We start from the raw sequence: 23,254 nt of genomic DNA, 5'->3' as shown, positions 1-23,254 counted from the left end.
AGCAGACACATGTACAGTGCTGCTCTGACCGGCTGTCTGAGCTCCAGCTCCTCTTCTGGATCTTTGTCCACACTGGGGACAGGAGGAGTCTCCTGAAGAACCAGACTGGTCCCAGTATGAGGTGATGCACTGTCTGCAGAACCAGTGTCCACAGCTGGTGGAGACTGGATCCTTCAGGACGTCCTGACACGAAGCACAGCAGGACAACTGCTCCTCCTCAGAAACATGACTCCTCTTCCTCTCCCTGTGAAGACATTTCCTGATAACTCACATGTCCCAGTCACAGGTTGTCATTACTTCTGTCAAGGAGGTTTTGTTTTCACCCAGTATGTTTGTGTGTTGGTTGGTTCGTTAGTGGGATTATAAAAAACAACAGATAACCAGTAAACTTGGTGGAAGGTTGTGGTCTGTGAACCAGATCGGGGGGGTTCCTCGTTCACAGACATGTTCAGAGGACTGATGTTTACCAGTGTGTGGAATTTGGTGCAGATCCAAATCAAAATGAGTCTCTAGTGAATCTCAAAGTGGTTTCATAAGGAGCGTGTTGGTTCTTGGTGGAGGTCTGAGCTCTTTGAGTGATTCTGAGAGATTAGTCACCAACTTCAATGAAGCTGTGTCCTAATGCAGGGGCCACACTAGAGGAAACTAAATCCTCTTCAGAGCAGGTCACAGTAGAAACAGTCTCTTACTCTGTGTGTGAGGGTCCAGGTTCATTACTGAAGTATGGAGGAGGTGTCATGGACCGGTGACTCTTCAGAGACACAAAGCTGGACCCTGGAGACTCTGCTCTCAGTCTGTGGTCCTGACCTCTGCAAACACAAACATGTTTTTATTCAGAACACATCATTCACTGGTTCATTCTCTGAGGATTCAGTTTGGAGGTTCACATGTTTGTACCAGGTCTCTTACTTTGTGTGTGAGGGTCCAGGTTCATTTCTGAAGTATAGAGGAGGTGTCATGGACCGGTGACTCTTCAGAGACACAAAGCTGGACCCTGGAGACTCTGCTCTGTCCTCCTCTTCCTCCTCATAACCACTCATCTTCAGTCTGAGAGGAAAAACACTTTGAGCTCAAAGGAACCAGGACAAACCAGTCTGTTCAAGAAACACACACACACAGACACACACACACACAAAGAAATGCAGTTATGCAACTTTATCTGTTCAATGCACAATATTCACATTAATATTAATTCATATTTACAGCATCTGTTCAATCTTTATCTTCTCAGTTCAACAATGTTCTGCAGAGTTCTGCTTCTGCAGCACAATGTTTTTTACAAAGGCTTTGACTTGAATATGGTCATAAATATGAATATTACCTTGTATATAAGTACATATTGAACATTAGTTCTCCACTGACTGAACTCTTTGTCTGTAGGAGTGAGACAGGTGACCTCAGGAGGCCTCAATTAGTTTGGATGCTAATTTCAGTCAACCACTCGATTATTCAGCCAGTTGCAGCCATTTTAATTAAGCACGTAGAAATTAAATTAATATAATTTATGTCTCAAAGGATGCAGGAGTTGTGCTATTGTACAAGAACAATAATAAAGTGACCTTTCATGTAAAACTGGTTCATGTCATTTGTAAATCCACCAATAAACCTGCATAGCCAAAAACAAACATTGACTAAAAAAGTACTTTTGCAACTCGAGCATTTCCTGATCTACACTCAGACCAATAAACTACATTAAACTGAATCAATACAAGCTGATGAAGTTCATGTGTCCTTCAACCCCCTGCCACTAAGAGAAGGAAACTCAACATCTATTGTTCGTGTTCACGTCATAAAGGCTGGAAATGAATGACAGAACTTTATAGACAGTAACACTGAGAGCACATCAGTCAGCAGCTTTAAGCAGCACTCTGTATCTCCACTCAGTTCTATGGCTTTGTGCCCAAATGAAGGTCAAACACAAGCTCTTCAACTTTATATTATCTTTAAAACTCATAACTGCATATATAGTGTTGTTATATATATATGTATATGTGTGTGTGTGTGTGTGTGTGTGTGTGTGTGTGTGTGTGTGTGTGTGTGTGTGGGTGTGTGTGTGTGTGTGTACCTGGCTCTGCAGGTCGATGTTCCTCACACCTCAGCCAGTGAGTCCAGAGCTTTACTGGGATCCACAGTGAAGACTCTCCACAGGTTGGTGACCACTGCTGTAACGTATGATTCTGAAAACACGTTCTGTTATTAAACACTTGATGAACAGATGTGATGAAGATAAAAAGTGAAACTGTGAGTTAACTCTGTTAATTAGTCCTTTGAAGGCTCTTTGTTCCAGACCTGCTGTTCACATCTGTCTCTGGGGATCCGATCACATGAAACTACGTCTGTCACCAGGTGTGAACTTACAAACTTAGAGTCGTGTGATCAGCAGACGGATGTTAACAGCAGGTGTGAGAGTGTGACAGTAAAACTTTCAGAAAGTTGTGTTCACACTCACCTGCTCACTTTTCTTCCTCCTGCTCATCCAGGTGAAAATGGAGTCTGACACTTCCCTGTTCTCATGCTCCTCCACCGTGTTGAACCAGTTCACTCTTGAAAACAACCAGTTCAAAGTCCAGTTCATACACATGAACATGAACTGGTTCACAGTTCACAGTTCATGTTTTATTGTGATAGTTATGATGTCGATGACACACTTAGGATCATGTTAATAATGGACGGGGTCGGATCCTGAATCCAGATCTTCACTTTAACACTGAGTCCTGTGAGCGAGTTCAGTAAAGTTGGAAAGATATTCACAGAGTCGGACTTCCCCGATCAATGAGTCATAAGTTAAACGCTGTTCAAACACAAATGCTGCATAACTCCCACCGTAGTAAGGTGGACAACGGGCTACAGGACAGTTTTCATAAATATGAGTCGTCCTCTGTGATGGACACAGGACATTGGTGTCTCTGTACAGCCTGCTGTGAGACGAGTGCGCAGGGACCGTCTACAAAGTGCAACACCGAAAAGAGATATTACAAACTTATTCAATAACTTCACTGTAATACTGTATATTCTCACCAAAATCATCTCACAGATCCATCCAGCAGGACTCGCTGGACCTGTGACAGGATTTTGGTGAGAATATACAGTATTACAGTGAAGTTATTGAATAATTTTCATAAAAAATATTTCCAAAGATTATGCTAAATGAAATTTCTTTCAAACTAAGTACTGTAGCATAGCCAGCAGGAGACCCTGGATATGTGACGTGATTTTGGTGAGAATATACAGTAATTGAGAGAAGTTATTGAATATATTTCATAATAAATATTTCCAAAACTTAAGCAAAATCACTTTTCCCCAAACTTAGTACTGTAGCATAGCCAGCAGGACTCGCTGGACCTGTGACATGATTTTGGTGAGAATATACAGTATTACAGTGAAGTTATTGAATAAGTTTGTAATATCTCTTTTCGGTGTTGCACTTTGTAGACGGTCCCTGCGCACTCGTCTCACAGCAGGCTGTACAGAGACACCAATGTCCTGTGTCCCTCACAGAGGACGACTCATATTGATGAAAACTGGCCTGTAGCACGTTGTCCACCTTGCTACGGTGGGAGTTATGCAGCATTTGTGTTTAAACAACGTTTCGCTTCTGACTCATTGATCCGGGAAGTCCGACTCTGTGAATATCTTTCCAACTTTACTGAACTCCTCTCCCTGCCCTCCACATGAAGCTGCCGCTGCCGCTGCCGCTCCATGTCGGCCTCGCGCGCAAGCTGCTCCTCTTTCATTCGCTGTTCCAGGATCTGAGGACGACAACTTCAAGCATTTTATCAATTATAAAATAACTGGAAACTTATCTTTAGTTCAGCAGGGAGAGATTTAGGGAAAACTTGATGATGTTAAGCTCTTTAAAACATAATCTTAACAAAAACGGAGCCAGTGTTACCAGAACAAACGGTTTTCTACCACAAGGTGCTTGATAAATACAGGATTTGGACACTGGATCTTTAAAAGGCAAACATCTTATTTGCGTTTCATTTGATGAACAAGCCTGACAACTGTATCTATGATTTCCCATCAGCGTCTTCTGTAGCTCCATGATCTCTTCGTTTCTACGGAGCAGAGAGAATAACAACCAGACCGTTTTGATCACAACGTTTCAGAAATGAAATGAGTGAAACACAATGAGACTCGTCACGTCCTTGCTGTTGGCTCTTACTCTCTGTCCATCTGGTCGCTCATGCTCTGTGCCTCCTCGCTCCGATTCGACACAGCTAACTCTTGGAAATGTTTCAGCTCCTCCAACCCCCATTCTAAACTGCTCCTGCATCTCCTGTCGCTGTCTGAGCGCCACCTGAGAGACAGATTAAGTTAATGATCACTTCTATATCAGGGTTATTACATCTTTCCTACACACAGTTTGGTCCGTGGGGATCAGCGAAAGCTAAATGAGGGGCTTTTCCGTAGGTGGCGCTGTTGAGCCATTTTGCCACGCCCATTTCAAATTACTCCAGAATACAATTACTTTTTTGGGCTTTGTACTTCCTGCAAACTTTGGTGAGGATTTGAGCACGTCAAGGCCCTGAAAAAGCCCAAAAGGGAAATAATAATACGAAAAATCCTTACGAAAAATTTCAATAGGGCCTCCCACCGTTCGGTGCTCGGGCCCTAATTAAAATAGCTTAAACTTTATATATTTGATAAATTACATCAAACTAAACTCAAATAGCTGCATTTTATAAACTTGTATCTATTATGTCACTATGAACATTCACAGTATACATCTCTCTAGGACGTATAAGTATTACATTCTAACGCAACTTAATTATGATGATAATTCCAGATTCAGATATCTACATTTAATTCTGGATACTCACAATTCAAGTTCATGATATCTACAACATTCTCAGAAGTTCAAATTTAATGTATCTTAAAGGTAAGATAAAAGGAATCTTAAATTGAGCCAAATTAAAGATATCTTGAACTGGAATTACAGATAATTCTATATTTCTACTGAATTGTAGATTTCTATAATGAGTAACAAAAGTAGTTTGAATCTTACTATGTAATTACAGATGTTGAAAAGTAGTAGTTGAAACTGAATTGATTGTTTTTGACAAGTCGGAATGAGTTTGCCTGACTGCACAAGTTTCTTGACTTAATTTAACTCGCTTGTTTAGATTATTTGAAAAAGAGAATACAAACCAAGTTGCAAAAACCTTCAACACGTTCACAATCATCTCCCATTTCTCTGGACTTGTTCCTTGTCAGTGTAAGAAGGAACAATGATCTGAACCTGAACTTAAACTGACCTCTGCCGTCTTTCTCACCACCTCCGCCAAATATTGATTCAGGAGATGGTTCACGGGTTTGACGTGCGATTCGAAATATAAGGGGCAGCGAAACGCAAGGGATCCCCCCTCACATGTTGTGGACCTGGGACTTTATTGCGCGTTTGTTTGCAATCTATTCGAGCTTCTTTTTTTGCGATGGAACCAGCAAGAAAGAGGAGATTTTCCCCTGTCTGGGATTTTGAGCTGATCTCTCCTCATAAGGTATGCACATAGTAATAATAACTAGCGTAATATACTGTAAATAAATGTGACAACACAGCGTATCCCTTGTTCTAATGTCTTTCTTCTAATTTCTGGTATTTTAAAAGGTGAAGTGTCTGTTGTGTTCAAAAGAACTTGGATACAACAACAACACCTCATCTATGCCGAGGCATTATAGAGCCTCATCTCAAAAAAAAAGAAAGCGCCTGAAACCCAGCACTGTGGAAAAGTTGTTATTTTTAAATAGTAATGAATAAAATGTTGTCCCCAAAAATGAGCTGGTGTGTGTCTAGACAAGCAGCACATGTGCCAGAATGATAATAGCTAGCAAGCTAAGCTAATGCTAGCAAAGTAGTCTGACTTTAGCAGATGAGCTAACATGAATGTACAAAGTAAATTAAGCATAAAACCTACCCCAGTGGTTTCACATCCACGAACTGTCTCATCAAATGAGGTATAAAATCATCCAGGTGCTGTCTGTCCTCCTGGGTCAGTGCTGTCTGTCCTCCTGGGTCAGTGCTGCTGCTCTGGTCAGTATCTAACCTATCGTGTGAAAGGAGCGCTAACTGTCCTCTGACGTCACTGGCTGAGCAGGAAGAGGGTTTCGAATTTCACTCAGTTACCCAAGTAAACTTTACTTAATTGTGTCGGGTCGTGCAGTCAATACAGAAGGGTAGTAAATATTACTTGGCATGAATGATAAAAACTACTTATCAAAATGATGATTCATAATTACTAACAAACTTCAAGTAGCAGATTAAATAACACACAGCATTTTGAAGTAAAAACCCTTCAATAATATTTTATTGTAGAATTTAAACAAAAAAGCCACGTAAACATTACAGGGCCAAAAAAATCATTTTTCTCAGTGTGTCAATAATCGTGTGGAAAAAGAACATAACTGAGCGATATATCATTTGAAATCAAATGTAAATAAACTTAGTATAATCCGTCATCACACACACACTAAATCAAAAACTTAGCACTGGTGACATTAGAAGAAAAAGAAGCTTAATGCAGGAAAATAAAAGCTTTTCTAAAATGCCATCAAAAACCAACACAGTTAACATGTGAATACTCAGTAAATTATATTCTACTGCATCTAGTATTTATGAAATAATCAAAAGGCAAAAGACTCTCCGGCTAAAATGACGTCTCCTGGCTGACGGAGGTTTTAGTCAGTAAAAGACTGGGATGCAAATCCACACAGCAAGACAACAGAGCCAGAAAACACTTGGATGTACTGGACACATACAAGTACAAGAGTCAAATATTTCTGTGCAAAACGTAGACGGGAGCCGTGTATCAAAATACTCTGCGACGTACGGAAACCTCGAGGCCGGACGTCCTCACACAGTCTGTTCACACTCCAGAAACTGTCACTGTCTGGAGGCGACAACGACCTGAAAACTTTGATTCATCGTTAAAAACACAAAAGTATTTAATCTGAGAAACAAAAAGACACAGCGTGTTAGTTCCTGTATTTCAACCGAAGCTGCGTCGTGTGAACTTTTATATCAGAGGTCAACAACTAAACTACACTCACCTGAACATGAATAAAACTCAGGATAAATCATTGATTCAACGTGAGACATCTTTAAACTGTTATTATCTCTAATTCCTCCTTGCACCCCCACTCTCCAACTCGTCTCTTGAAGACAGAAATCAGACGGAGACACTTTCCCGTCCTCATTTCCACACTAAGTCTTGTGATATCCTGTAGTTTTCTCTTTGTCAATCATCAGATAAAAACTCTTTTCTCTTCTCACTCCTCTGCTGCTGAAGCCTCGAAACTCTTTAAGAACAAATAACACAAATAAATATTCTCATTTCAGAAATGGTCGTAAGTTAGACAGATGTCTCACTCTGCTCCGGTTTACCGCAAACATGCGTTGAGAGAGAGAGAGAGGTTAAACGTAACCTGAACCTGAGCTAAACACAAACTTAAACTAACCTAAACTTAAACTTAACTAAACTTAAACTAACCTAAACTTAAACTCACCTAAACTAAACCTGAAACTACTTAGTTAATGAACGTCTTGTGAAACAGCGGCAGATAAGATCAGATTCTTCTTCTGCTCATTGTGTGTTTGAATTTAAAAAGTTTTGATCTTTTGTGTCAAAGACAAAAGTCTGATTTTAAACTCAAAGTGATTTGATTGTGTTTAACTTTGTGTTGAACTAAATCAATTTGTGACGTGAATCCAGGAACTTTCAGCTCATAAACAAACAGAATGTGGTTCTACACACATGGAGACATACTGAGGGACAAAGGTGGAACAGAATAAAGGAAACTTAAACACATATATGTGACTCTTTATAGAGGGGTTATATATTCTGCTTGTGCTTGTTATTTCAATAAACACATCATTCATGTGAATAAACACAATCGGTAGCGAGGGCCATCTAGTGGTGAAGTCACATATTACAACAACCTCCTCTGATTCCTCTGGAGCTCTGTCTCCACTCTGCCTCCCAGCAACAAGGCCCAGTCAGAGCCGCTCTACACACAAGCTGCTGCTGCTTCAGCCTCTGGATCCTCAGGACACAGCTCAGCCTCCGTCCACACACACTGTCCTCTTCACACTCACCTTCACTCAGACACCTATCTGTTGAGAGAAGAAGACATCAGCGTTACAGAGACTCACTTCATCAGCTGTGAGTCAGTGATGCAGCACATCCAGTAGAAAGAGCAGCAGGGACTTCAGTCCTGTTCAGAGGTGGAGCAGCTTCCTCTCTGCTTCATGTTCACGTGTTGGAATGAACACGCTAAGAGCTAAGTGTGTTTCCTCTGCATGTCAAAGTGCAGAGTGGACACCTGAGAGGTGGATTTACTGCTGTTACAGGTGAAGACATGTTTCACTGTGTGTTGATGAACATCTGCTTCTGACAAACTGGGACCAGATGAGACAGATGGACCTCAGCAGAGGTTCTGGTCTGTATAAAGAGCTCCTGGTTACCATGGTGATGATGAGAGGCTTCAGTCCACTGATCTCAGAGCTGTGACAAAGATCCACCTGATCAGTTCTTCACTGATGAAGTGAGAGAACAAACTGTCTCAGATCAGATGAAGACACCGTCTCTGTTCATCGTGTGAGGCTGTCAGCTGTGGTCCAGCTTCATTTCCTGTTCACATGAAAACAACAACAACTGTCGTCTTCACGTCAACTCAATCAAATGATCCCAAGCAGCTTGTGGCTCGTCTGATTGGCCTACTTTTGTCTCTCTGTGTCTCTGTCCAATCCTGACGTCTGTCCTCATTCTCCTCTCACAGCTTCACTGAGGAAACACTGAGGCCTGAACTACGAAGACACTTCAACATGTCCAGGAGATCTTTCTGAGATCCAGCTCAACTGAACCTGACAGACACAGTCAGGCTAAGTGGTCACATGACGCTGGTTATCAACTCGTTAAGTTAACTCAGGTTTTCCTCAACGAGATCTGAGCGTGCACATAAAAGGGGCGGGGTTACTGATGACCAATCACAGACATGGACAGTTTGACTGACAGCAGAGCCTCATATTTCACAACCAGGATCAAACTGTTCTATAATAAAAAGCAGAGGAGAACAAACACATGATCCAGAATAAAAGAAACTCAGTCACAGCTGCTAAATGCAGGAAGAACAGCTGGTAAAACATCTGGGATTGTGTCAATGTGTAAGTTACAGCGCCCCCTGGTGGAATTTGGTAAAAATATATTACGTGACCACGACATAATAACGTGTGAACGAGATAAATAACTCGAGGCCACGAGATCTGAATCTGTTGTTTACTAACAAGACGAGTGGAAGAGAAGAAGATTCTTGATGAGAAACGTTTGAATCCCAGGATGTGGCCTCGAGAATGAGCTTTAGTTTGACACACACTGTCTCACTGTCTCTGAGGACACACACTGTCTCACTGTCCTGAGGACACACACTGTCTCACTGTCTCTGAGGACACTCACTGTGGTGGAAACCTCTGACATCACTCCTCAATAGAAACACATGGACCTATCTTCAGGAAGCTGACTGAGTGCATCTGGTGTTTTGGTGACAGGATGAGTCTGGAGAGATTGAGATGTTCTGGGTGAGTTAGAGATCAACTGAACCAACCAGACGTTGATTTAAACTTCCCTTATCCGTCCCTTTAAGGAGAGTGTGCACCACACAACAGTGTAGAGTCACTGTGGTCAGTGGGCGGAGCTTTGATACGGGTTGATCTCCAACTTAACCTGGAGCAGGTTAGCGTTCATCAGAAGTTACCATGGTGATTACCTCGTTAAGTGGACGAGCTTCGTAGGACTGAAAAAACTAAACCTGAAGTTAACCTGATAACCACAAATCCTGCTTGGTAGCACAGACCCTGGATCTGTACTGTGATACTGACTGTGTTTAGTAAAATACTGATGAAAGCAGCGTGGACTGACTCCAACCATCTACTGACCTCACAGTCTCCAGTCGACAGGTTGGACTCTGCTTTAGATCAAGCAGCTCCTTCACTCCTGAGTCCTGCAGGTCGTTGTTAGTCAGATCCAGTTCTCTCAGATGAGAGGGGTTTGACCTCAGAGCTGAAGCCAGAGAAGAACAGCTGATCTTTGACAGTCTGCAGTCCTCCAACCTGGATAAAGAATAAAACTTAACTGTAAATTAAACTGAGTTCATGTGTGAAAATAACAGACACATATTCATGTCACACAGACTCATAACATGGAAGATAAATATGAAATCAGACATGTTGGACTAAAAACGAGTCCTGATTCAGTAAAAACAGATTATTTGGACCCGGTCTCTGTCCTGCAGATCAGTTTAGGAAATCCAGAACTAAACTCAGTGTTTTAACAAGTAGCTGAATATTTAAAATGTCACAGATTAATTAATGAATGGATTCAAGTTATGTATGAAGAGGAATTATGTTAAATTAGAATTAAAGGAGATACAATTGTGTATAAATGCTGTTTTATAGATATGAGATCTACAAAGTCAGTCAGTGAACTGACCACAGAGTCTCCAGTCGACAGGTTGGACTCTGTAGAAAACCACACAGCTCTTCACTCCTGAGTCCTGCAGGTCTTGTTTAGACTCAGATCCAGTTCTCTCAGATGAGAGGGGTTTGACCTCAGAGCTGAAGCCAGAGAAGAACAGCTGATCTCTGACAGACTGCAGCTCAACCTGGATAAAGAAATATAATATTTGAATGTGTCCTCCTGTTGTTGTGGATCGTCATCATGTCAACACAGACTCTCAACATGCTGCTGACCTCAGTCCAGTCTGTGACCTGAAGATAAATATCAGATCAGACATGTTGGACCATTGTTTCATTTCAGCTTCTTCTCTGTGTTTGGTCACTGAGCAGGTTTGTGTAATTAAACACTGTTTAAAGTAGGGATGGCTCCTGACAGTCATTTCCTGTTTGTTTCTATACTTATCAACTGTCCAACGTGTTTCAATAAGAATGTGTCTTATTTTGAAAACCTGAGGAGGACGAGTGCTCGGCCTTAGTCCACATGTTATTTACTGACACTTTCTTAGTGATCAGGAGCAGGTGAGTGCAGGTGAATGGAGTTGATGAGGTGGACGTGACTGACAGGCTGGGTGAGGGACAGATGACTGAGGGACAGTGAGCAGAGCAGAACTGAGACAATTTAAATAAATAATGACCCAATAAGAAAGAAAGTCTGAAAAGTGAAGAAGGATTTAAGGACCTCAGAGTCTCCAGTTGACAGTTTGGACTCTCCAGTCCAGAACACAGCAGCTTCACTTCTGAATCCTGCAGCTTGTTTCCACTCAGATCCAGTTCTCTCAGATGTGAGGGGTCTGACTTCAGAGCTGAGGCCACGACTTCAAAGTGAGTCTCTGAGAGTCGACAACCACGGAGTCTGTAATTAAAGAAAATATCTGTTAGAATAAAATCAGAAAACACAACATTCATACAAAACGTGATCATGTGACCCTCACCCTGGTAAATCCCCTCTTTGCCTCATGAACATGTTAAAAACTCCTCAAGAGAATCCTTTCAGATTTGGTTCAAGCGTTCATTCAGACTAACAGAGGAACTCATTAGATTCAGGTGGTCAAAGGTCAAAGGTCAAGGTCACACAACATGTTCATGGCCTCCTGAAGTCTCAAGTCTGTCTTTAGGGGATTTCTTCACATTTTGACCAGTTGGACTCAAAGATAAACTGATTAGATTTCAGTGGTCAAAGGTCAAAGGTGACAGTGACCTCATATTATTGTGAATGCAACATGTCAGGAACCTGGAGGGACGGACACTGCACTGGTTGCTGGTGGCGTACAAACGCAGGGTGGTAATTCTAGTTTGACAAGAAAGATGAATGAACGATACTTCCTGCTTCTTCAGTTTAAAGGAACAGTCAGTGATTCTCATCGAAAACACTTATTCAGTGACACACACGCATGCACGCACTTTAGGTTTGTGGAGGAAGCTGGAGAACCCAGAGAAAACCCTGCAGACACCAGGAGAACATCCTCCTCACAGAAAGGCTGCACTAACAGTGTTGACCACTGCAACACCATGCTGCCCCAAACAATGAGAATCATTTAACACTGAGTGTATTTGAAGAACGACTCATCTCCACTGATTGAACATGTTATTGATCATGTCTGGACTCACCGAGCCTTCCTGCAGTTCCTCACAGCTGGGATCAGTCTCCGTCGACCCTGGTATGATGTGTTGAACTTCTTCAGGTCCAACTCATCCAGAACCTCCTCTGACATCTGCAGCATGTAGGCCAGAGCTGAGCAGTGGATCTCAGAGAGTTTCTCCTTCGATCTGTTCTCTGACGTCAGGAACTGTTGCATCTGCTGATGAACTGAGTGGTCGTTCATCTCAGTCAGACAGTGGAAGATGTTGATGCTTCTGTCAGGAGAAATGTCATCACTCTCCATCTTCTTCAGGTTGTAGATGACTCTCTGGATGATCTCTGGATTGTTCAGTGTCCGACCCAGCAGGCCTCCTAAGACTCTCTGGTTGGACTCCAGACTGAGGCCGTGAAGGAAGCGAACAAACAGGTCCAGATGACCATTTGTACTGGTGAGGGATTTCTCCATGGTTTTCTTCAGGAGGTCATCCAAGGAGAAGTTACTGTCTGTGTCCTCATATGTTCCCAAGAAGTTGTTGAGTTCTTCTCTGTTCCTCTTGGTGTAACAGTGGAACATGTAGACTGCAGCCAGAAACTCCTGAACGCTCAGATGAACAAAGCAGTAGACTGATTTCTTGAAGATCACACACTCTCTTCTGAAGATCTCAGTACAAACTCCTGAGTACACCGAGGCCTCTGTGACATTAAGACCACACCGCTCCAGGTCTTCTTGGTAGAACATGATGTTTCCTTCCTCCAGATGTTTAAGTGCCAGCCTCCCCAGCTTCAGAAGAATGTCCCTGTCAGTCTCCATCAGCTGCTGTGGAGACGTCTCATGTCCCTCACCGTACTTGTTGTTCTTCCTCTTTGTCTGAACCAGCAGGAAGTGTGAGTACAGGTCAGTCAGGGTCTTGGGCAGCTCTCCTCTCTGGTCTGTGGTCAACATGTGCTCCAGAACTGTAGCACTGATCCAGCAGAAGACTGGGATTTGACACATGATGTGGAGGCTCCTCGACGTCTTGATGTGTGAGATGATTCTGCTGCACAGCTCTTCATCACTGAATCTCCTCCTGAAGTACTCCTCCTTCTGGGCGTCAGTGAAGCCTCGTACTTCTGTGACCCTGTCAACACATGCAGGAGGGATCTGATTGGCCGCCGCAGGTCTGGAGGTTATCCAGACGAGAGCCGAGGGAAGCAGATTCCCCCGGATGAGGTTTGTCAGCAGCACGTTGACTGATGACCTCTGTGTGACATCCGACACAAGCTCCCTGTGGTTGAAGTCCAGAGAAAGTCTGCTTTCATCCAGGCCGTCAAAGATAAACAAAGGTTTACAGACAGCGAGCGTCTCTGCCGTGAGCTTCTGTAACGTTGGATGGAAAACACGGAGCAGCGTGAGAAGACTGTGCTGCTGGTCTTTCACCAGGTTCAGCTCCCTGAACGAGAGCACAGTCAGCAGACCCACATCTTGGTTTTCTAAACCCTCTGCCCAGTCCAGAGTGAACTTCTGCACCGAGAAGGTTTTTCCGACGCCAGCGACGCCGTTGGTCAGGACGACTCTGATGCTGCTCTGCTGGTCAGTTAAGGCTTTAAAGATGTCGTGGCACTTGATGGGAGTGTCGTGGAGGCTCTTCCTCTTGGAAGCCGTCTCAAGCTGCCTCACCTCATGTTGAGTATTAACCTCTTCACTCTGTCCCTCTGTGATGTAGAGCTCAGTGTAGATCCTGTTGAGGAGGGTTCTACTTCCTGTTTCATCAGATCCTTCAGTCACATGTTCACATCTCCTCCTCACACTGAGCTTATGTTCATCTAAAACCTCCTGCAGACCACGATCTGCTGAAAGACAAGAAACAATGTCAGAGACAGAGAATCTGAGAATCTGCTGATTGTTTTCATCAGATACAGAAAAACTACAGAAAATAAAAGCTTTTTAACTTTGTGCTTTTATAACGATGTTAAATGTTGATGCTGTATGAAGGAACAAAATAAAACCACATGTGCTGTTGTCAGAAGTGAAGACATCAGCAGACACATGTACAGTGCTGCTCTGACCAGCTGTCTGAGCTCCAGCTCCTCTTCTGGATCTTTGTCCACACTGGGGACAGGAGGAGTCTCCTGAAGAACCAGACTGGTCCCAGTATGAGGTGATGCACTGTCTGCAGAACCAGTGTCCACAGCTGGTGGAGACTGGATCCTTCAGGACGTCCTGACACGAAGCACAGCAGGACGACTGCTCCTCCTCAGAAACATGCCTCCTCTTCCTCTCTCTGTGAAGACATTTCCTGATAACTCACATGTCCCAGTCACAGGTTGTCATTACTTCTGTCAAGGAGGTTTTGTTTTCACCCAGTATGTTTGTGTGTTGGTTGGTTCGTTAGTGGGATTATAAATAACGACAGATTACCAGTAAACTTGGTGGAAGGTTGTGGTCTGTGAACCAGATCGGGGGGGGTTCCTCGTTCACAGACATGTTCAGAGGACTGATGTTTACCAGTGTGTGGAATTTGGTGCAGATCCAAATCAAAATGAGTCTCTAGTGAATTTCAAAGTGGTTTCATAAGGAGCATGTTGGTTCTTGGTGGAGGTCTGAGCTCTTTGAGTGATTCTGAGAGATTAGTCACCAACTTCAATGAAGCTGTGTCCTAATGCAGGGGCCACACTAGAGGAAACTAAATCCTCTTCAGAGCAGGTCACAGTAGAAACAGTCTCTTACTCTGTGTGTGAGGGTCCAGGTTCATTACTGAAGTATAGAGGAGGATCCATGGACTTGTCACTCTTCAGAGACACACAGCTGAACACTGGAGACACTGCTCTGTCCTCCTCTTCCTCCTCATAACCACTCATCTTCAGTCTGAGAGGAAAAACACTTTGAGCTCAAAGGAACCAGGACAAACCAGTCTGTTCAAGAAACACACACACACACACACACACACACACACACACACACACACACACACACAATAAATATTCACAAAGAAATGCAGTTATGCAACTTTATCTGTTCAATGCACAATATTCACATTAATATTAATTCATATTTACAGCATCTGTTCAATCTTTATCTTCTCAGTTCAACATGTTCTGCAGAGTTCTGCTACTGCAGCACAATGTTTTTTACAAAGGCTTTGACTTGAATATGGTCATAAATATGAATATTACCTTGTATATAAGTACATATTGAACATTAGTTCTCCACTGACTGAACTCTTTGTCTGTAGGAGTGAGACAGGTGACCTCAGGAGGCCTCAATTAGTTTGGATGCTAATTTCAATCAACCACTCGATTATTCAGCCAGTTGCAGCCATTTTAATTAAGTACGTAGAAATTAAATTAATATAATTTATGTCTCAAAGGATGCAGGAGTTGTGCTATTGTACAAGAACAATAATAAAGTGACCTTTCATGTAATACTGGTTTATGTCATTTGTAAATCCACCAATAAACCTGCATAGCCATAAACAAACATTGACTAAAAAAGTACTTTTGCAACTCGAGCATTTCCTGATCTACACTCAGACCAATAAACTACATTAAACTGAATCAATACAAGCTGATGAAGTTCATGTGTCCTTCAACCCCCTGCCATAAAGAGAAGGAAACTCAACATCTAGTATCATGTTAACGTCATAAAGGCTGGAAATGAATGACAGAACTTTATAGACAGTAACACTGAGAGCACATCAGTCAGCAGCTTTAAGCAGCACTCTGTATCTCCACCCAGTTCTATGGCTTTGTGCCCAAATGAAGGTCAAACACAAGCTCTTCAACTTTATATTCACTTTAAAACTCACACAAAACCAGTATAGAGTTAAAAACCTGCATATATAATGTTCATATCATGTAGAGATGAAGCTGTTTTAGATTTATGTTTATATATATATGTGTGTGTGTGTACCTGGCTCTGCAGGTCGATGTTCCTCACTCCTCAGCCAGTGAGTCCAGAGCTTTACTGGGATCCACAGTGAAGACTCTCCACAGGTTGGTGACCACTGCTGTAACGTATGATTGTGAAAACACGTTCTGTTATTAAACACTTGATGAACAGATGTGATGAAGATAAAAAGTGAACTCTGTAAATTAGTCCTTTGAAGGCTCTTTGTTCCAGACCTGCTGTTCACATCTGTCTCTGGGGATCCGATCACATGAAACTACGTCTGTCACCAGGTGTGAACTGACAAACTTAGAGTCGTGTGATCAGCAGACGGATGTTAACAGCAGGTGTGAGAGTGTGACAGTAAAACTTTCAGAAAGTTGTGTTCACACTCACCTGCTCACTTTTCTTCCTCCTGCTCATCCAGGTGAAAATGGAGTCTGACACTTCCCTGTTCTCATGCTCCTCCACCGTGTTGAACCAGTTCACTCTTGAAAACATCCAGTTCAAAGTCCAGTTCATACACATGAAGATGAACTGGTTCACAGTCCACAGTTCATGTTTTATTGTGATGGTTATGATGGCGATGACACACTTAGGATCATGTATTCAGTTAATAATTGACGGTGCTGTCAGACATATACTAAAGTCAGGGCATTAATTTATAATGTGTTCAGATGTGACAGACTTGCCTGCTCACGCTCGACCTGTAGCGCCTGAGCGTTGATGTCAAAGATTGATTCTCTGGACACAATGGAGTCTGGGGTCTGCTCAGACAGGCCGGGGCTGGAGTGTCCAGAGCTGGAGTCCAGGAAGGAGGACGTCTGCAGGGGTGAGGAGCCCAGACGGTCCAATACGAGGCCGGCTTGTGGAGACAAGCTGATGGTCTCTTTATAGCCGCCCAGAATATTCTGCAAGAACAAAGACACGTTTTAACACAAGTGAGGTTCATTCATGAAGGTTTTTTAACAGTTTTAATGTATCAAATAACTTTTATTTCTATTGGGAGAGCATGATCACATCCACTCATCTCACATGGTTTCATTAGATCAGACCTTCCACACTGGCCTGATGGAACATCTGCAGGCACGAGCGCTGCTTTTGAATCTTCACATGGGAATGATCCTAAATGATAAAAACTTTCTCCAGCTTATTAGTAGTTTGAATACACTGTCGTGTTTTTTACAAGTTCAAGATTAAAACTTAAACTTTCATTTTGAAAATGTAGTTTCTCTATTACGGTTTTTGAGCACCTGCCCTGATAAGAGCAGCTGTAAATGTTTAAATCTTTGAACACCAATCAGATCTCTTTAAACTGGATTTGGGTTTATAGACATTATTTTATTGTATTTGTATTTAAAAATTGTATTAAGTATTATCTGTTAATATTAGAAGGCTGTTTAACATCTAATTCTACTGACATTTATCTCTTTTATTTACTGTACTATTGTATCTATTAATTGCTATTACCCATTTTAAATTGTAAAGACAGAGACACTTAAACTCTGTATTCAGCAGTAAATACACTTGAATGTTTTCCACCAAGCTGCTTCAGTGTCGGTGCATTCAGCTGATTGTTCTGTTCGGTTGTGACTGGAGAAGATCCCGATTCAGTTGAAATGTTAAACCGTTTATTTTAGATGATAAAAGAAGTCAGTTAAATACAGCTGAATGAGCTGTAGTAGCCTGTTAGCTCAGCCTGGCTAACGTGAACATCAGTATGAGCTAATATCTGAATTAGCCGAATGCTATCCCACCTCGCTTCTCTCCGATATCTTTCCCTCCAGAGTTTCACGTCGTAAACGTTCTGAAGGCATCATGACAGAAAACTGGTAAAAACTTCTTCTGAGAACCTTGTAGAGCTCGTAAAGGCTATTCTGGTGTCAACAGAAACTGCTACTGTTTAAAGGCATCTGCCTCTGTTGCCACTGTTTGGAGGCAGTTGTCACTGCCACCACTGTCTGAAAGCAACTAAAGCTGTTTGTAAATTTATTCAATGAGATTTATACCGGTTTATGAAAGTTTATTGGATAGTTTGTTATCTCTCGGGGGGGGGTTGGACTGAAATGTATCAAGACTTCAACATGAACTTTACTAAACATCTGTTTATAATTACATAAACAAGGTTGCATGATGTCACAACTGCTCCTCAAATTCTGTGTGTCCACCACTTCCACACAGAAAACCTCGTAGCCCCTTTGGAACTGAAAGGTGAACATGAAAGGTTCCATGAGGATAGTGGTTTCCTCTTCCTGTGATGCGACGGTCCCCGTTCATTCCAATGAGACTGGGGAGGGAGCGCCTGCCTCGAAAGGTCTGGGTTTCACACAACTCTGCTGCCTTTAGCGTGTCTTTTAAAAGATCAACTGCGTCCTTGAGGGTAAATAAAGATTAAGAATAGTGGTTCATTGGATGGTTAAGACAATTTTCACCACACTTTCACAATACCACTCAAAGCTTCTAAACACTTAAGGGATATCTATAACTACTCAACAAGGCATCACACCAATTATATCTTGCTATGCATCAAGCCGTCAGCATCGCAGACATTATATTACATACAGAGCTCCCAGTCCCCACGTCCCCTTGTATGTGTTTTTTTCTGCGTTATCAAAAAAGAAAATAGATTTGGTCATTAAGTAATGTAACAGAATGATAAACATGTATCCTGAAAAGCCTTGTATCCACTACTGACAATATCATTTCAAATACTTATTTATACATACCTCAGTGAAATCACCTTGCGCCTTTGTTTTACGATGTACAAAGCATACTGTAAATTAAAAAATAGTAGGTTGTCGTGATGTAATTATGATTATTGAAAATTAATAATCCCCCAGGAATATACCTTTTGATGTATGTTTTTATGCAGTGTAAAATCAGTTGCAGGTAGGTGTCCAGAGTTCCACCCTCTTGGAAGTTTGATGCATTTCAGTTCGACAACCCGTGTTCCGGGACAAGAAGAGAAATTGCCCTGCAGCAGATGTTCTGGACCCGAGAGTCGTGATCTCATCTGCGTTCAAGACAAAAACTACATTCCTCCTTTTCCTGATCGGCTTCTCGACGGGATTCATTTCATACACAAGACAGGCTGAGAGTATCCCACTGCTCTCAGTCCAAATACGGAGCTAAATGAAGTGTGAAACTGGTGAAGTGACTCCATTTCTCTGTAATTCAGTGAAACTTAGCAACTGGTCACGAACATGTTCACCATATCAGCTTTATAAGGTACTGTCAAATAAAGGTTTCACTCGCTGATCCGTTTTTTTGATGATTTGAAGCCTTTTTCTAACTATTATAATGATTCTGTTGATTAATTGGTATGAATCAATAGTTAAAAAGCCCAAACTGACGTCCTCAGATGTTTCTTTCTGACCAACTGTCAAAACCCAAAGATTTTTAAATTGCACTGATTCAAACAAATGAAAGCAGCACATCTGAGAATCTTTTCATTTTGTTATTTATTTTATAAATTTTTCAGAATAAATTACTAATCTAGACTTAGATAAGATGCAGCATCTCGCAAGATAAATGACAGAAATTATTAACTGAACATCAAAATCATTGTCAACTTATTATATTCAATGTTTTAAATGAACAGTTTCAGCCCTGCTAATCAATATTGACAAGGATTATGATTTGACTAATGTGATGAATGGTGGAACGTCCTTGAGACAAATTTAATCAAAGTTGAGAGAATTTGTTCTTCACAGGAAGATAAAAAGCAAAGAATGCAGCTTCATAATGATCAGACTCAAGTGTGATAATCTCCGCAGTGTTTACAAAATGTTTGGCCAACCTGAGGCCAAAGGTCAGCCTGCTCAGCCATGACAGCCTGCTTGCTTTGAACTGTCGCCACTGTTTAAACATCAATGAGCCTTACAGCGAGGAGAGGCGGAGTTCTGGGCAGACAGAGGATAACAGGCGCGGCAGGAGAGGACTGAAAGCACAAAGGGAAAACGCAGAGGACACGAAACATCTGCAGCCGTGAGACTCTGGCGTAATGGAGCTCTACCTCGACCTCGTCTCACAGCCCTGCCGCTCCGTCTTCCTGTTCGCCAGAGCGGTCGGGATTCCCTTCCAGTTTAAGCGCGTGGAGCTCGCTGCAGGTAATTACACAACGTCAGACAGACACAGGGACAGAGAGGAAAGTTCAGGAATTCATGCATAGTTGATTTTTGCATGTTTATTCAAGGGATTTAGGCCTTTGGGTCCCATTCGGCTTTAAAATCGTGTGTTTGAGCTTTGGGAAATGTACAGGAGGCTCCCAGATGTTTGGAGAGTTTGCAGAGTTGAGTGATCCAACGACTCAAAGTCTTGTTGCATAAGCTCCAGCTCCAGTTACATTTCCTGCCATTTTGTTCAAATGTGTGAGCGCAGTTTGCAGAAGCTGGGAGTTGAACGTCCTGCAGACTTTGAACTTGTTCTGAGCAGCTGTCTATCGGTTTTTCATTTAGTCTCAGTCAGTGAGATTGAGAAGCAGAGTTACGCAAAGTCCTAGATAACAGACTATACAAGCAACCAGTGGGTGGGATGTTGGGGGTCAGAGGTCAGAGCCTCCAGACAAAACATTACAGCAGCCCTGAGGTGATTGAGGATAAAAGAGACGTGCTGGGAAAAGAAAACACAGGACACAGAAGCGATTCAAAGCAAATAACAAGGACAAGAAGACGAACAGAGATATTTATTCATCTCTTTTTCTCCAAATGATGGAACAATCCTTTCCACTCAGTTATGTGCTGTGTGTTTTCAAACTTCTTCTGATCTTCTTCCTGATTTGTGTGTCGGCCTCAGGTCAGCAGTACAGCGAGGACTTCGGCAAAGTCAGCGTGATCAGGAAGGTTCCTGTCATGAAGGATGGAAGCTTCGTTCTGACAGAAAGGTACAACAAAGGAATTGGGTTTGATTTCCTCACATGTACAAATAATTTAAAAGACCCCTCCAATGGAAATGCAGTGTCTGAGGCCAGAAAACAACGGATTCAAACTGAGTTTCATTTGTCACAGACTCAAGGAAGCAATCCCATCACCTCGTTTCTCCATAGCAAACGTGTGAGACCCCTGTTTGGTCGTAGCAGTACGAGGAGGGTCAGCTGATTTAACAGCATCTTGTTAAGTTAGCGAAGTGAGCAAAGTCAGAGCTGGTGATCAGGACCGAGGTTTATCAAACTCAATGACGCAAAAGTGTAGAGTTACGTCCATTTCAAAACCATGATGGGAATACATGAGTGATTTTGAGGAACAGAGATGAGTTCTATACTTTTATCCGGTGGCATTAGCGGAGCAGACGTCAGGAACCGAACGAGTGAGTTACAATCCTGTGACATCTTAACCTCGATCAGTCCGTTTACATCCAGCAAGACAAACACGTGTGTGGTGAATTACTGTCTCGTTTGTCAGAACATGAACTTGTCCTTCTTCACACTGTCTGTGTTGCAGCGTCGCCATTCTACAGTACTTGGTGCAGAAATATTCGTCGTCAGTGGCAGATCACTGGTACCCGGCGGACCTGCAGCAGCGAGCGCGTGTGAATGAATACCTGTCCTGGCAGCACATGAACCTGAGAGCTCACGGGTCAAAGGTCTTCCTGCTCAGGGTACGAGTCCCGGATTGCCCCAGTGCAGTAACTTCCCATGACCTACTTGAGCACACGTGTAATAGTTTGTGTAATAATACGAGACTACAACTAAACACAACAACAAACACATCAAGACTCTATAGATTCAATCCTGCACGAAGAAGCGATAATCAATACTTTTAATGTCACGTGAAAACAAATTTGAAGGGTTGTGGGACCATGTAACGTTTATCAGTTAAAGTTTCTATATGAACATTTTTAATTGAATTAAATTTGATTTCTATTTGTCATATTGAAAGATTAATTAATAAGCACTAATCTTTTAAGGGGTCATCAGTTATTTATTATCCTGACATTGTTATATAGCATGTAAAGCCGATTACGTAAACAATATCCTCAGACATGTCATGAAAGAATGAATAAAAACTTTCTGTGATTTCCCACAACTTCAACATTCATCACTCTCAAATTTAAGTGAAACAAACGTGATAAATTAGGTCAGCGGCTGATTACATGTCCTCTGTGAACAGGCCATGTTTCCTCTCATCATGGGCTCTGAGGTGCCAAAAGACAAGATGGACGCTGCTGTCGAGGATCTGACGCAGTCGCTCGACCTTCTGGAGGAGAAATTCCTGCAGAACAAACCGTTCATCATCGGAGACAAACTCTCTCTGGCAGATCTGGTGGCTGTGGTCGAGGTCATGCAGGTAAAACAACTTTTTAAACCCTTATTTATTTGTCTTGGTCACCTGGTGCTACAACCGCTGCTGCTTCCACGGCTGCAGCTATAGGATTTTCTACTGTGACTGATTCCAGTTTCTCAACATGGGAACTGTTGCACAATTTCTTCATGCGGCTCTGCTGGGAAGTTTTCAAAAGTTTGAGTTGAAGGAGTTCACATATTTGGAGTTTGACCCACTGATGTGCGAGAACAAGTGATGAGACAGAGATAATGTGTCGTCTCTGCACATTGTTGAAGTTGTGGGCTGAAGATACACGGGTCCCTACACAGGGAACCTACACAGCTTCTCACAGAAACCTCAGCTTCTCACAATCACATCAAATCTGTGGTTCACTCCTGTTGTTTTCTGCTGGAAAACCAAAATAATTCAAATAAAATGTTGAAAACTGAGACAAAGTGAAGCTGAAGCGGCACTGGTTGATATTTATATGAAAAATATCCATTAATTAGTCTCAGAACACTTTTCGTGTGCTTGTGTTTGTAAAGTGAATTCATGCAAGTGTTGTGTTTTTAAGAACACGTGTGTGTCGTGCATTTTGCAGCCTGTGGGATCCGGCCTGGACGCGTTCGAGGGCCGAGCGAAGCTGATCGCCTGGAGAGAGCGGGTGAAGAAGGAGCTCGGTGAGAAGCTGTTTGACGAAGCCCACGAGTCGATCATGGCTGTGAGCAGTCTGCCGCAGGCGATGCAGAGCAACACAGAGCTGGCGATGCTCATACCGAAGTTTCAGAAGATTTTCAAATGAAGACGAGTCTCAACAGCATCAGATTTGCCAATTTCCACGTTTGTGTAGATTTTTTTTCCATCAGCAGAATTTTTTTTATAAGTACTGAGAAACCATTTTTGCCAACTTTCAGGTACTTAAAGATTTTCATGCAATAAAATCTACAGTTTTTATAAAACGGAAACTATGGAACTTTGCAACTGGAACAAATCACTGTGTCATTTTTCCTGTTGAACTGTTCACTCCTATGATCCCGTCCCAC

At 42.3% G+C, this 23,254-nt stretch overlaps 1 protein-coding gene and 2 long non-coding RNA genes across 6 annotated transcripts; 1 reads left to right on the top strand and 2 right to left on the bottom strand.

Annotated features, from left to right (window-relative positions):
* Nucleotides 1-184: 184 nt before the first annotated feature.
* LOC117767638 lies at nt 185-16,506 on the bottom strand. Of its 4 annotated transcripts, none has more exons than XR_004614915.1 (5): nt 16,150-16,506; nt 2,066-2,177; nt 910-1,047; nt 690-809; nt 185-244 (listed from the first exon to the last, which is right to left on the bottom strand). It is a non-coding gene; the product is annotated as an uncharacterized LOC117767638 (long non-coding RNA). The 4 variants fall into 4 exon arrangements; XR_004614917.1 differs by lacking the exons at nt 910-1,047; nt 2,066-2,177 and adding exons at nt 14,794-14,931; nt 15,976-16,072 and having other exon boundaries at nt 16,348-16,504; XR_004614916.1 differs by lacking the exon at nt 16,150-16,506 and adding an exon at nt 2,450-2,612 and having other exon boundaries at nt 2,066-2,162.
* LOC117767639 lies at nt 8,582-9,756 on the bottom strand. The gene is made up of 3 exons (XR_004614919.1): nt 9,712-9,756; nt 9,129-9,130; nt 8,582-8,716 (listed from the first exon to the last, which is right to left on the bottom strand). It is a non-coding gene; the product is annotated as an uncharacterized LOC117767639 (long non-coding RNA).
* A 3,341-nt stretch (nt 16,507-19,847) lies between the features above and the next one.
* On the top strand, nt 19,848-23,189 carry LOC117767637 (glutathione S-transferase theta-3-like). The gene is made up of 5 exons (XM_034595432.1): nt 19,848-20,060; nt 20,746-20,833; nt 21,390-21,546; nt 22,059-22,235; nt 22,813-23,189. Exons 1-5 carry the CDS (start codon nt 19,955-19,957, stop codon nt 23,011-23,013), a joined length of 729 nt encoding a protein of 242 aa, XP_034451323.1. The 5' UTR covers nt 19,848-19,954; the 3' UTR covers nt 23,014-23,189.
* The last annotated feature ends 65 nt before the right edge of the window (nt 23,190-23,254 follow it).

This window comes from Hippoglossus hippoglossus, chromosome 9 (genome assembly GCF_009819705.1).
Source record: "Hippoglossus hippoglossus isolate fHipHip1 chromosome 9, fHipHip1.pri, whole genome shotgun sequence".
NCBI lineage: Eukaryota > Metazoa > Chordata > Actinopteri > Pleuronectiformes > Pleuronectidae > Hippoglossus > Hippoglossus hippoglossus.
This window is presented reverse-complemented; position numbering and strand designations above follow the sequence as displayed.